We start from the raw sequence: 14082 nt of genomic DNA, 5'->3' as shown, positions 1-14082 counted from the left end.
AGGCCCCTGCCAACATGTTCAGATGTCACATGAACGGATGTTGGCCTTGAACTGCATGCACTGAAATGTCAGGGCCTACCGGCACGGCTAAAGACAAAAGCAGAACTTGGTGCAAACTCATCTGCTGAGGTGGAGCCTCTACAATAGGCAGAGACCCAATAACTCAGCACACCAAGTGTGACTCCGGACTGATTCCACATGGCGCTCGTAAGCTACACGAGATCCTGGAGCAGTAACAGAGTCTGCAGGTAAACACCCTGTGCCAGCATATCCCTGGAGGTTATTGTGGATCGTACTTAGTGGATGACCATGTAACTGAGATTCTGAGTTAGGGGACAAAATAACTGCAATTCCTCCCCTTCTGTGAGCCATCTACCACACAACTCTCCTGCACTGCGTGGTACTTACCACATCCATTCCGTGGGCAGCACTTCCCACCATCTCCTCCCCACACGTTACAAGGCAGCTCAGTCAGCTGAGGGATCAGAGGGGATAATTAACAGGAGCCAGAGGGCACGATGGTGGGTTTGGGGGAAGCTTTGCATCCACCAGGTCAATGGACTTTGAAAGACCTTCCCTCTGCCTGTAGCACCTGAGGTTTCCAGAGGCAATGCCTTGTGTGGTAGAATTAAGTCCTGCTGGGCTTGGGGAAAATGGGGGCAGCAATTTTGTTCCCTCTGGATTAGCGTGGCTCAGAGAACTCTAACTGCTCTGTCTCAGCATGGCTGGCTGAGGCAAAAGGAGGTTGAAGGGCTTGCTCAAGGTCATACTGCAAGTCAGTGGCTCAGCCTGCCTTAGACCTCCCTTGATTTTTGCGCTGACCCATTAACCCCACCCCATTCTGTATTTGATGGGATCCAGGTTCAGAGAAGGACAAGCTGGGTTCAAGCCACACTCATGGATGTTGGCTTGGGTTTAATCTCCTCTAGGAGGATTTTCACTTGTGTCTTTGTTCAAAATAGGGACGGCTTCAATGACGCTGTCTCATGAATTAACAGCTCAAGCCACAGCTGCCACAAGTGGCGCACACGCTCCAATCAAGCTGTGGCATGACAATGCAATGTTTTCATCGCCATGTCACTCGATGCGTGTCCTCCACCAGAGTGACACCACCTCACTGTGCTGAAAGGCATTTGAGACTCAGGCACCAGGGATCACTGGGGGCTGGAGCTGGGGGCAACTTCACCACTGTTTACTTGGGAGCCCCAGAAAAGATTGAACATGGCTCCCCTTGGTGCTACTGCATTAAACTGCCAAGGTCAAACCCTGCTTCCACTGAAGTCAGTAACAGAAGTCCCACGGATCTCCCTGGGACCAGGATGTGGCCTCTTGGCCCCAGAGAGCTGGCCCCAAGGACAAGCTGTAAGAATTTCAGCTCAAGTGCATCCTGCTGGGAATGGCCAAGGTGCTACTGGCCTAGGAGACCAAGCCCACAGTGCATACCTGAGACACTGAAAGCTGTCTGAGATTTTCCAATACAGCTTACAACTGTCTAATTTTGATGGGAAGTGTATCTAACTCCCCTGGGCAGTGTCAGCCCTTGAGCCTCTAGTGAGCAGAAGAGACAAGGCCTTTCCAGCAGGGTTGCCCACAGGAGTGGGATGGTTTCTTCCTACTGACTGACAGGGGGTATGTCTACACTACCCTCCTAATTCGAACTAGGAGGGTAATGTAGGCATACCGCACTTGCAAATGAAGCCTGGGATTTGAATTTCCTGGGCTTCATTTGCATGAAGCCGGCTGGCGCCATTTTTAAATGCCGGCAGTTCGAACCCCGTGCCGCGCGGCTACACGCAGCTAGTTCGGATTAGGCTTCTCATGGAATGAGGAGTACAGCTAGTTCGGATTATGAAGCCTAATCCGAACTAGCTACTCCGTGCCGTGTGTAGCTGCGCGGCACGGGGTTCGAACTGCCGGCATTTAAAAATGGCACCGGCCGGCTTCATGCAAATGAAGCCCGGGAAATTCAAATCCTGGGCTTCATTTGCAAGTGCGGTATGCCTACATTACCCTCCTAGTTCGAATTAGGAGGGTAGTGTAGACATACCCTGACTGACTGACTGACACACACACCTCTGTCTGTCTGTACACTTGCGATGCATTTATGCCTAGGAACCTGTAGAGATTTTAGAAGCTGCATAGAGTGAGCCTTTTTTTGGCAACGGTTTGCATCAAGCGATCCAGCTTCAATAGAAGTGCTCAGGGGCACTGATGTACCTATTTATATCCCTATGAATCCATTTGTAACCAATTAGTGGAGCTCGAGTAAGAGGCATAAATAGCTGAACAAGTGTAAACATTAACACTGCAGTCTTTGGTCAGGCCCTCTGAACTTCCACTGTGTGTCCTGTGAATCCATCCTGCTGAGGAAAGAACAAAGCCCCCTTCCCCACAGTGCAGCATTTTATGACCCCAAGCCCCGGCATCCCTCTGCCCTCCCGAGTCAGGACATGCATTTGTAACTGAGCTCTGGGTTCTTCATCTCACGACACCTTCTCCATGCCAGGCTGTTTCCCCGCAGAGGGTGGGAATGAGGTGGAAGACAGGTGTGTACAGTGCCTCTCAAATCAAGCCAAACTCCTCCATCCCCACCCAATCACTGCCTGGCACTTTGAGAAGCCCGGGTACAATTCCATGCCCTTATGGTGGACACCCTCCCATGTGGCGGAGGTCAGATGTATGACCAGGGCACAGAATATCCCACGCTGAACTCACTAGTGACCTTTCCAATGGCCGTGCACAAGTGCAGCTGCCCTCGGATTTGAATTTCCTGCCTCTTGTTGGGTTCAGGCACGATCTTAAGGTTATTGGAAAGCACAATTTAGAAATGAAAGTGGGGGAGGAGGAGAGTTATAGGAAGGGGCCCAGGATTTCCTAAGTGGGTGTCAATTGCTTTAGTTTCACCAACATCAATAGAGCTGTGCTGATTTACACCAGTGAGGTTCCAGCCCCATAAGTGATCTGAATTTTCTGTAGCACCCCAGAGCCCGCCAGGAACAGGACCCCACCACGCTAGGTGCTGTACAAACATAGAACAAACACAGCCCAATGTAAGTAAGAGGCAACAGACAGACATAGACAGGAGAATACAAAGAAACTGAGACAATATTGGGCAGCATGGCAGACACTGGTCCTAGCATCACGAGTGGCTTGAGGCCGGCTGCGGAAGCTGGCGCCCCAGGTAGGCATTGCAATCAGCGCCCCTGCCTGCACGGCCATCAATGGGCGCCAGGGCCAATGCGCTCTAGGCAACTGCCTAGTTCACCTAGGGAACTAGGCTCATGGGCCGCCCCTGCCTAGCACACCAGCAGCTTGACCACTGCCAAGCTTTTTGTAGGCCTCATGGCAAAGGAGAGTTATGAGGACAGTTTTGAAGGAGGACAGTGAATTGAATAGTGCAGTGCCCTGCCTCAGACAGGCCCCATTTGACTTTGGGCCCTGCTCTGACTCCTCAAGTGAGGAGTGCATTGCACTGCTCTGCAAATCCTAGCACTTTGCTTCAAGCCAACAGGTAGTGGCAACACTTGTGTGGGCGGAGGGAAGGGAACGTCTACATAACCATATTGCTGTCCCTTCCCCCACACTGGTGCAGCTACTCAGAGCAGGGTGCCAGCAAAGCATGTACACTGTTGAGAATACTGGTGCAAAAAACAGAATGTAAGACACTGCTGTGTGCCAGGAAGCACACACACAGCCTCTGGGAGAGAGACTGTCCTCTCATCAAGTCTCTCCAGGGACTCTGGGAGTCTCTGTGGACAGCTTCTCCTGAGGGAGTCCCTTCCAGGTCCTTGGCCAGAAGAAGTGAGGCCCATCAAGAGATAGCATCTTAAGGACTAAGCTGAGGAGGGATGGAAAACACCAGGGCAAGATTCCTCTCTCCCCCATGTAGGATTGTTGAATTCATTGGAATCTCAGGCAATGGTCAGTATCCATGTGGCGGGGCTATGCCACAGGAGTTTGCTGTATTACTTCCCTCCCCAGGCATGTAGAATTCACCACCACCAGGGCTTACACAGGAAGCATTTACCAAGGGGAATTTTCCTTCTTTTCTGCTTTCCCCTCATACTTATTAAACTAATCGATTTAGTTGAACAGGAGTGGTGGTCTTCCCACGCATGCCTGCCACTTCCAGCTTCGTGCACATCATGAGAACGGACTCGTGTACGCTGACGTTTCAGAACCTCAGCTAGTTTTGAGGTTTGAAACAAACTGTAGGCAGAAGAAGCTGTCTCATCCTACATTTGTGCAGCATCTGGCACAGCACAACAGGGGACTGATCCTGAGGGAGGCCCCTCCATGCTCCTGTAAACAGCAGCAGCCACTGTTAGGGATGTGACCTATCATATAATTGAATAGTCATGTGACTGCACAAAATATCTTCAACTATTCGATAGTTCCCAGGGATGGCTGCCAGTACACTACCCGCCCCACTCCCGGGGAGCCCTCTGCTATTCCATGCAGGGGAAGCCGATTCACAAAGGGAGTTTAAAAGCCAGCTCCCCTCATGGGCCGGCTGCCTGCCGCCCTGCGCTGCTGCCTCTGAATCAGAAGCAGCAGTGCGGTGTGGCAGCAGCCCCTGTCCATGGGGGGGGGGGGGGTCCGAGCTTCACAGACAGAGGCTGCTCCACAGGATGCAGAGCAGCATCTGTCCATGTGGAGCTCAGACCATCCCCTCACCCCTCCCCCCCCGCCGTTGACGGGGCTGCTTCTGTGAAACAGCCTCTAATCATGGTGGGCAGGCCCACTAATGACAGAGGCTGCCTTATGGCAGCCTCTCCGATTCCTCCAATTCACTATTGCTGCAGTAGTGAGGGAGATGGGGGCAGGCAGCACCATGGAACCAGTGCTGGGGGGGGGGGGGAAACCAGCTTTTAAGACGGCTCCCCCCAGCACCAGCTCCTGCTCCACCCCTCCCCCCTCCCCCCCCGCTTGCTGCCTCTGATGCATTTTCCCCCCACTTGCTGCCTCTGTAAGTAGTAGACAAGATTAACTGATAACCTTAGGCTTATCGGTTAATCATCTAGTCGACTACTCGTTGGCATCCCTAGCCACAGTATGGCAATAGATGCACTAAACAGACAGGCATGTCAAGTTCCTTTTGTGCCCAGTTCTGGGGCTCAGAACTCTTTAGTGAGGATAGCAACAACTAACATTTCCAAACTTGCATTAACCATAATAATTAGAATCACACAAGCAGCCATATAAGACCACCAGCATATTGCCCCTTTCAATCAATGATCACCAAGCACTTTACAAAGAGCATCATTATCCCAGTGTCATCCTCAAATGGGAAATGGAGACATACAAGGGGACATGTCCAAGGTCATATGGCAGGTCAATGGCATAATCAGGAATACTCACTGGTCTCCTGACTCCTATTCCGTGCTCTAATCATTTCATCATGCTGCCTCTTCTACAGCACATTTCTCTCACCAGTCGAGGAGGGGCTATTTCTGCTTTTTGGCTTTGACTGGCCCGCCCGCTTGGCAGAGCAATTGGATCTTTATGAAATGCAGATTCCACAAGCAGGGATTGTCAGCACCTGAGCTGGGGGCTAAAAGCTGGAAGCAAATAACCAGGAGGAATGGTTTTGCATTCGTCAACATTCTCTCCTGGGCAAAATCCCTTCCCAGTCTCTCCAGCTTGAATCCAGCCCCTTTGTGTTCTCAGATGATCGGCCTAATCCCTGAAATCCAGCAAGCAAAGTAGTACAATCCCCTCCCTCCAGGCCATTTATTCACCAGCTCTGGAGTTTATCACCTAGCAAGACACAGAGGGTGGGTGCCTTTTGTTAGTCTGCATCCACCCAGTGGCTGAGGAAGGATTTGATCCCTATTGTCTCCTCTGTGAACATCTCTTCCCCCCCCCCCCCCCCCCAACCCAATAAGCAGCCCATGTTTCAGGTGTGGCTCCCATGGAGAGCATCTGGAAAGTTTACTTGTCCATGACACAGTCCAATAAATCTGGGATCACCTGTTCTGTCAGCTGGAACTTGCCAAGGAATTTTTCCTCGCACTCTACCTTGGAGCTACTCCACCCTCTGGTATTGAGACACTCGGGACTGGCAGGCAAAGGACTGTGATAGAGCTCAGGAATCATTGGGCAGCTGGTGCTCTGTCAGTGGGAGTTCTCCATGCACATAACCTTTAGAGCTAAAAAAGTCAAATCTGAGGGGAGACCAGCCCTAGCTGGTTAGCAGAGGAGACAAATCCTCCAATGGTATTTTGTATTGATTGCTTTTGGTGCTGCCTGGCTTGAGTGCATTCTTAAGGGAATGAGCCAGAGTTCTGCTAACAAGCTAGACAATAACAGTAATAATAATAATAAAAAAAGAGAGAGAGAGAGAGAAATGGATAACAACTTGCAAACACCAACTATTCCCTCAAGACTCTGAAATCCAAGTTTCAAAATAGGGAGCTATCCAGATTGGCAGTATGTGCCTTTACTGATCTCATGCAGTAAATTAGCTAGCTCTGCTCCTTTAGCAATTCATACATAGCTAGCATGTGCCTGTCTCACACACATACAGATACCCACTAACCTGAATAAGGAAAAGGACAGTATTCCTAGATCTTCCTTCATTCTGAGCCAACCCTGCCCACCTATCAGTGATAGCAGACCCATGTCTATTAATACTTAGGCGGTGGTCCAAGCACATCTGTGTGTGTGTGTGATTATACAGACCTTTCAGACCATGTTGCATGTAGACAATACATTCTATGAACTACAGTCCCAAAAGTCTGTGGGGCTTAAGCACATTAGTCATCTTAAGAAAAAAAAGACACCTCAGAAAACCATTTTTTGCTACATGACAAGAAGTGGGAAAAAAATCCAATCCCCTGGGATCGTCCACCCTGATGTGACATTTTCCTGCCTGTTCGACTCAGCCAGACCCCATACAAAATAAGCCCCGTTCCCATAGCAAAGGAAGAAGGAGGTGTACTTACTGCTAGTGCTCATGCTGCTGGTCCTGCTCTGTCCTTCTCATTCAACAAAGGGGGCAAAGCTGCTTTTCCAAACCTCTTTCTTCCTTCCTAGGAGTAGGTTTCCCCCCTTTTCTTCCTAGGAAAAATGTTTCCGTGTGATTCCCTTCTAATTCATGCCAAGGGGACTCCGGGGCCCCACGCTATTACCTCCCCTGGCTCCTGCCTTTGCTCTTAATTTTTAGCAGGCAGATAATAAAGAGGAGCTACAGAAGCAGGGTAGGGTTTTCCTCTGGCTCCCTCTCCTCCCAGCAGTCGCTGCACGGCGTGAAGCAGCACGCAGACGACTGACTCCGGCTTGCACAGAGCCGAGTTCTATGGAGGGTGCTGTCATGCAATGCAGAGCAATTCCAGCGCCCGCTCTTCTTATAGCTCAAGGGGGGTGTGGACCACAGCAAGGGGAGGGGGCCCGCAGAGAGCTTATCGGATGAAGCTGCTCCCCCTCGCCCCTGAATCTATCCGAGGAGAACCCCCCCTGGCGCTCACCTCCTCTCAGGCAAGTTTGTCAGCAGAAGCCTCTTTCAAGTGCAGGTGGAGGAGTTCAGCCAGGCAGGGCAGGGCTGGGCTGGGCTGGAGACTGAAAATTGTGATGAAAAGGGAAGGCGAGAGAGAGGAAATTAGCTCCACTGGGCAGGGTTTGCTCGGCTTGAGCCTGCTGTTGGCAAAGGAGCTGATCAGGCTGCCCTCTGCTGGCCGAAATGCGCCGCTGCTTGGTGCAGGCCATGCATCGAGTTTGCAAAGTGAAGGCAAGCATGCAAGCAAGCAGGTGTATCCATTTGCAATTTTCAAATTCCTCCCGAATTCACTCATCCGATGGGTTCTCCAACTCTCACCTTTCCCTGTCATCACTGTCCCCCGGTATTTACAGGGCGGGCTGATTGTAAGATCATCAGTTTCTTCTTCAGCAGGCTTGTCAAAGGGGGATTTCTATTTGTTTACAATTTCCATGGAAAATATCGGTGTTTAAGTATTTTTTCCATTTTGATTGATTTAAACTGTCACTGTTGTGCAAAATGATGGGCTTTAGGTATTTTTTATTTGGATTTATTTAATTTTTCACAGTTGCAGGAAGTTATGACTAGGTCAGGTATGGATTATTTAATAACAGGAGACAATTTCAAAAAGTTAAAGCTTTATAATTGTAAAACATAGAGGCTACGTCTATATTGGCAAGATTTTGCGCAAACACTCTTTAACACAAGAGTTTTTGCATTAGAATATTTGAGTAAGAGAACGTCTACACTGGCATGTGCCTTTGCACAAAAGATGTGCTTTTGCGCAAGAGCATCCGTGCCAGTGTAGACGATCTCTTGCACAAGAAGTCTCCAATGGCCATTTTAAACATCGGGCTTTCTTGCGCAAGAAATTGATGTTGCCTGTCTACACTGGCCCCTTGCGCAAGAACAGTTGCGCAAGAGGGCTTATCCGTGAGCGGGAGCGTCAGAGTATTTGCGCAAGAAGCACTGATTTTATACATTAGAACGGCAGTGTTCTTGTGCAAGTACTCACGGCCAGTGTAGACAGGTGGCAACATTTTGCGGAAAAGCGGCCCATTTTTAAACGATAGATCTAATTCATCCCCTAAAAAACTCCCTGGTATTATAAATGTTGCTCAGAGAACTGGGGCCATAGAAAATACTGTTTTATACTAGAGAGAAGGCTGTCCTCTTTTGGTAAGATTCTCACTCAATGTTTTCAAGTGCCCTGGTCCCTCTGGCTCCAGTGGAAGGTTTGCTGGATCAAGGGCCTCAGGATTTGGCCTTTAGCTGTGGACCTTTTCCCCACACTGTGTCCCACATTTGGAAATGGGGAGGAGGTCTGCTGACATGGGTGTATCAGGCAATGATTTGGAAGCGGGCTGTACAGGAACTGGAAGAATGTGTGTATCCCACCTGTCTGTGCAGTTGGAAATAATGCCCTTCTCTGGGGCTTCCCTGGGACAGCCAGAGGCTGTCTTTGCAGGCATCAGATCAGGATTCTGGAAAGAATGTCAAAGAGCCATTCATTCTTTATTTTGCTAGTAACTCTGTGCCTTCCAGAGTTAAGTGTCACCCACCGGAGCTGCAATTCAGTCAGATACAGTTTATGAACTGGGACTTGTTCTGTGGCAGTCCCACCTGAGGATGCTCTGAGTAGCTCACACAAGGTTCAAAGAAGCAACCCATGATCTCATGTCCAATGAAAGGGGGGTTTATGCAGCATAACAAGTTTTGCGTCTTTCCCAGCTGCTGAACTGCCATATTGACAGAGTCATTTTTCTGTTTGATTTGAGGAAGCAGATGTTTCTGGTGATGTGTAGCGGGTTGTGTGAATTACGTGTGCACCTTTGGTTGTAGTGCAAACCAACTGGCTAAATCATCTATGTGTCTATTTCATTTGTGTATCATAGGAACAGTCTGCTCATTTCCATGGAGGGAGAGGGATTCAGGACACTGGAACTGAGGGTGTGTCTACACTGCACCATTATTCCAGAATAATGACTGTTATTCTGGAAAAACAATACTAGTGTCCAATTGTGTTATTTTGAAAGAAAATTGAAATAACGAAGGGCTTTTTCTGATGTTGGTAAACCTCAATCCATGAGGAATAAGGCCTCTTCCAAAAAACCAGTATTTTGCAAGAGGGTGTGTGTGGATGCTCCACTGTTGCGATATCAAAATAGCTCCTTACCAGGGCCATTCTAAGTTATTCCTCCCCAGTACCTCCTGGGGCTCTAAATTGAAATAGCACATCCATATTAGGGGAGCCTGCCTCGGACTAATTTTGAGGCTTGCCTGTAGTGTGGACACTCAATTTTGAAATAAGCTACTCCGGAAGATATCTTCTTACGGAAGACTCTCTTGTTTATTAGAGTGAGGTTAGAAAAAAATACATTGCTTGAAATGTGGCAAGGAAGCCACCATTGGACCAGAAAAGTGAGTTTTGCTGCCTTATGAAAATCCACCCTGATTTGTCTGAGTGATGTGCCTCTGAAAATCACCATTGGCATATGCATGTTCCATCTGTACTGAGCATGCTCCACCCAGGGACTGAGGGGCTGAACAGGACTTTATCTGCAGTTCTTCCCACCAGCTGGAGGCTGTTGTGTTAGATAGGGAAGACTCTCTCTTGTGTTCTCAATGGCTACGTCTACACAGCTTCCCTCTTCCGCAAAAGCTTATGCAAATGAAGCATGGATTAGCATATTGCTGTGCTTCATTTGCATGATTAATTAGGGGCCATTTTTTCAAAAAAAACCCCTCTTGTGCAAGAGCTGTTCTTCCTCATTTTTTCAGGAAGAACAGCTCTTGCGCAAGAAGGAGTTTTTGCACAAAAAGGAGGTGTGTAGATGGTCCCTTTTTGCGCAAAAACATCTTGCAAAAAAATGGCTCCTAATTAATTATACAAATGAAGTGCAGCAATATGCTAATCCCTGCTTCATTTGCATAGGATTTTGTGGAAGAGGAAAGTTGTGTAGATGTAGCCAATGGGTACGCCTACGCTACAGAGGAAGATCGAAGCTGCTGCTGTCCATCTTCCAGGGTTCAAATTAGCAGAATAGTTAAAACAGCTGATTTGAAGTGAGAGGGGCACTGTGGTCGATGCCGGTAACTCTGCTTTCACGAGGAGTAAGGGAAGTCGAAGGGACAGTGATCTCCCTTCATCTTCCTGCAACATAGACAGTGCCAAAAGCCGAGTAAAGCTACTTCGACTTCAGCTACACAATTAACATATCTGAAGTTTCATATCTTAATTTGACTTTGTCCCATAGTGTAGATCAGTGTTTCCCAACCAGGGTTCTGCAGAACCTTGGGGTTCCACAGACCATCGTCAGGGGTTCCGCGAGAAATCGTGGAATAAATAATTTTTTTTCTTACAATGTAAGCTGACATTATATATATATATATATATATATATATATATATATATATATATATATATAAACAGCTCTTTACAAATATTTTGTTGACAATAATTTAGCAGTAATTGAATTGCACTCCCCACTGTCAATTTTTTGGCCAAGCAAATATTTTCATAGGTAGGGGTTTCTTGGGATATGAAAAATTATTTTAGGGGTTCCTCCATGGGAAAAAGGTTGGGAATCACTGGTGTAGACATACCCTGTGGGACTAGGAAAAGGAGACTAATAAAACATATGGGCTGTGTCTAGACTGCATCCCTTTTCCATAAAAGGGATGCAAATTAGACACATCGCAATTGCAAATGAAGCGGGGATTTAAATCCCCCCCGCTTCATTTGCATAAACATGGCTGCCATTTTTTTCCGGCTCGGGGCTTTGCCGGAAAAAAGCGCCAGTCTAGACGGGGATCTTTCGGAAAATAAAGCCTTTTCCAAAAGATTCCTTATTCCTCTTAAAAAAAGGAATAAGGGATCTTTCAGAAAAGGCTTTATTTTCCAAAAGATCCCCGTCTAGACTGGCGCTTTTTTCTGGCGAAGCCCCGAGCCGGAAAAAAGTGGCAGCCATGTTTATGCAAATGAAGCGGGGGGGGATTTAAATCCCCGTTTATTTTGCAATTGCGATGTGTCTAATTTGCATCCCTTTTACGGAAAAGGGATGCAGTCTAGACACAGCCCTGATGTTATAGATTTAACCAGTAGGTGGTACCCTATGTGTAACAACCTTGACCTTGCGACAGCCATTACTGGCAGTGCAATGATAGTGAGCATATCTGCTGTGTATCTCTGGGAAGGCAGCTTGGTAGCCAGTCCATATCAAGTACCAGAAGCCTGCCCTTCTGTATAACTCCTGCAACCTGTACAAGGTGTACAGGACAGTGGAAACTGGCAGCCTGTATCAAATGTAGAGTGAGGAGGGGAAAAAGGAGGGTGGAATAGGAACAGTCTGGATAGAAACAGCCCAGTAATCCATAACCACTAGAGAGCACTGCTTTCCACAACCTGGGATAGAATGCAGGTTTCCTGAGTCCCAGCATTTCTCTGCTGACAACAAATATTTGGGAAACCCATTTGCAAAATGAGTGTCTTGTCTCCTGGTAGTGACTGGTCCACATAGCAGATAAATGCTATCACTGACTCCCTTAGCTCGAGCGGTAGATGTCGGTGCTCTGGAGCTAAAGGTCCTGCTGGTGATGTCCTAAGAGGAGGATCAATGTACTTCCACATAATGGAATTGAAATACTGATTTTTTTGATATGTGATTTCCTATATTAAAAAAGAACACCAAGTTTGCAAAGCCAAGCACTGAAATGTTAGGAAATGCCAGGAATTAGATTGCCTGTGCCACCTTAATTTGCGAGGACGTTTAATTACACGATCAAACACAAATTTTTCCCACAAGACTTCTGCCTTATTCAGTGTGCAACATGCATAGTGCCAGTGGAGCGGACAGACTCTCTGGGCCCCTGGGGAAGGAGGAGCTCTGGCTCCGTATCCCTGAAAGGGACAGGGCCTTGGGTGGAAGGGGAGAGGCTGGGTCTAGCCTCCCTCAGCCAGCCCTCAGAGCTGCCTGGAGCACGCCACCCAGGGCTCCAGCGGTGATTTAAAGGGCCTGCGGCTCCAGCCACCATTGTTACTGCTGTAGCACTGACAGCAGCCAGGAGCTCCAGGCCCTTTTGAATAGCCGGGCCCAGGGGCAGTTGCCCCCTCTCATTGGCAGGCTGTCATTCGGTGCAGAAGTTGGGAAGGGTACAGTGAATGAGGCAGGAGACTGCAGGAAAGGACAAGGTGGTCTTGTGGTGTCAGCTGTTGAATGCTCCTTAGTGATCTGAATTCTTCCCTTGCCTCTACCACAGAGTTCTGGCATGATGCTGGTCAAGGCCTTTAAACCAGACTTCTCCCAAGCAGTCACTGCCTGTGTTCCTCATCATCTTCATGCCTGACCTGAGACCCTGTGGTCTGATTTACAGAAGCCCAGAGCAATCAACTGTAAGTGAAGTAAACGTGAGCTGTGCTCTGAACATGCCACATGCTATGAAAATGCGAAGTACTCTGAAAAATCAGGCTCTAGATGTCTCAGGTTGCACTCCCAAAACCACAGACAATTTTGGCCTTAATCATTCCGTGCCTCAGTTCCATACCTGCAAAATGAGAATAATAGCACCCTCTCATCTTACAGAGCGCTGTGAAGATAAATCCATTCATGTCTGAAAAGCACTCAGTTCCTACTGTGCTAAGTGCGATAGGAAACCCCGAGAGGAAATTAATATTCCAGGATTTAGTGCAGGATTTGATGTTGTGCAGTAAATATGACATTGGGTCATACACCAAATGATGGGGATAAAAAGAAATATTGAATAACTACCCACTCAATGAGCGCCATCCATCCTATGCACTGAATAAAATTGGGGTCTCAGGGAACAAACCGTATGTGATCATCTAATTGAAGACTGTAGCATAATAGTACACACAAGAGGGCTGAATTACGGCTGTGCAATTAGATTTAATTCTGGAATTTCCTAATGTCTGAATGATTGACATGGCAACCTTAACACCCCTTTTCACAGAGCTTTGTATATAGTTGTGGTGAGAGAAAGAGGACAACTGCTGGAGTGTTCTCCACAAGGGCCTCTGGGCTTTGGAACTGTCTCCCTCATCCCTTGGTCCATACTAGCCCTAGTGTATTGCCTTTCAGAGGACACTACAAAAAGGCCCATTTTTGTTCCCTAGAGGTATGGGAGTGGAAAGGCTTTTGCTGGGGGATCTTGCTACTGCATTGGCATAGATTGTTGGGAAGGGGCAAGGGTGCGAGGAGTTGTCAGGGATAGAAACTTCTTCTTAATAGAAGTATGTGTAAGTCTAAACACCGTCTGTCTGTAATCTTGGGTGACATCTGTGGAGCCCCATTGCATTCAGTACTAAATTGCACAGGAAAAAAGTCTTGTTAGAAGCTGGGAAAACTGGTTGTAAGTCAGTTGGAAAATGAATGAGGTCCAAATGTTGCTCTCTACTGTACACTTTGAAGTCAAGGTGTAACTGAGAGTCCATCGATAAGCTGCAGTCCGGACAAGGGGGTGTAAATGTCTGAGATACTCTGGTTTAGTAGAGAAGCAAGAGCATGGGCAGCTAGGGTAGAAGTGAGAAAAACATCCAGTGCTTCAGCCAACATAAATCCCTACTCCCATTTTCCAATGGCAGCACC

The 14082-nt window shown here is 47.9% G+C and overlaps 1 protein-coding gene across 11 annotated transcripts in view; it reads right to left on the bottom strand.

Annotated features, from left to right (window-relative positions):
* The window catches only part of ABLIM3 (actin binding LIM protein family member 3), a 120253-nt gene extending 112628 nt beyond the window's left edge, over positions 1-7625 (bottom strand). For 8 of the 11 annotated variants that reach the window (XR_016346967.1, XR_016346969.1, XR_016346968.1 and 5 more), the window contains exons 1-2: positions 7470-7625; positions 6948-7062 (exon numbers count right to left, since the gene is read on the bottom strand). Coding sequence is in view for 1 of the 11 variants with exons in the window: in XM_089769527.1 (XP_089625653.1) it covers positions 6948-6960 (13 nt within the window). In the remaining 10 variants the exon portion in view is untranslated. Of the gene's footprint in view, positions 1-6947; positions 7444-7469 lie in introns of those variants that run through there. The other 3 variants (XR_016346963.1, XR_016346966.1, XR_016346965.1) reach the window with 2 other exon arrangements.
* Between the last annotated feature and the right edge of the window lie 6457 nt (positions 7626-14082).

This window comes from Pelodiscus sinensis, chromosome 16 (genome assembly GCF_052426305.1).
Source record: "Pelodiscus sinensis isolate ZL-2025 chromosome 16, ASM5242630v1, whole genome shotgun sequence".
NCBI lineage: Eukaryota > Metazoa > Chordata > Testudines > Trionychidae > Pelodiscus > Pelodiscus sinensis.
This window is presented reverse-complemented; position numbering and strand designations above follow the sequence as displayed.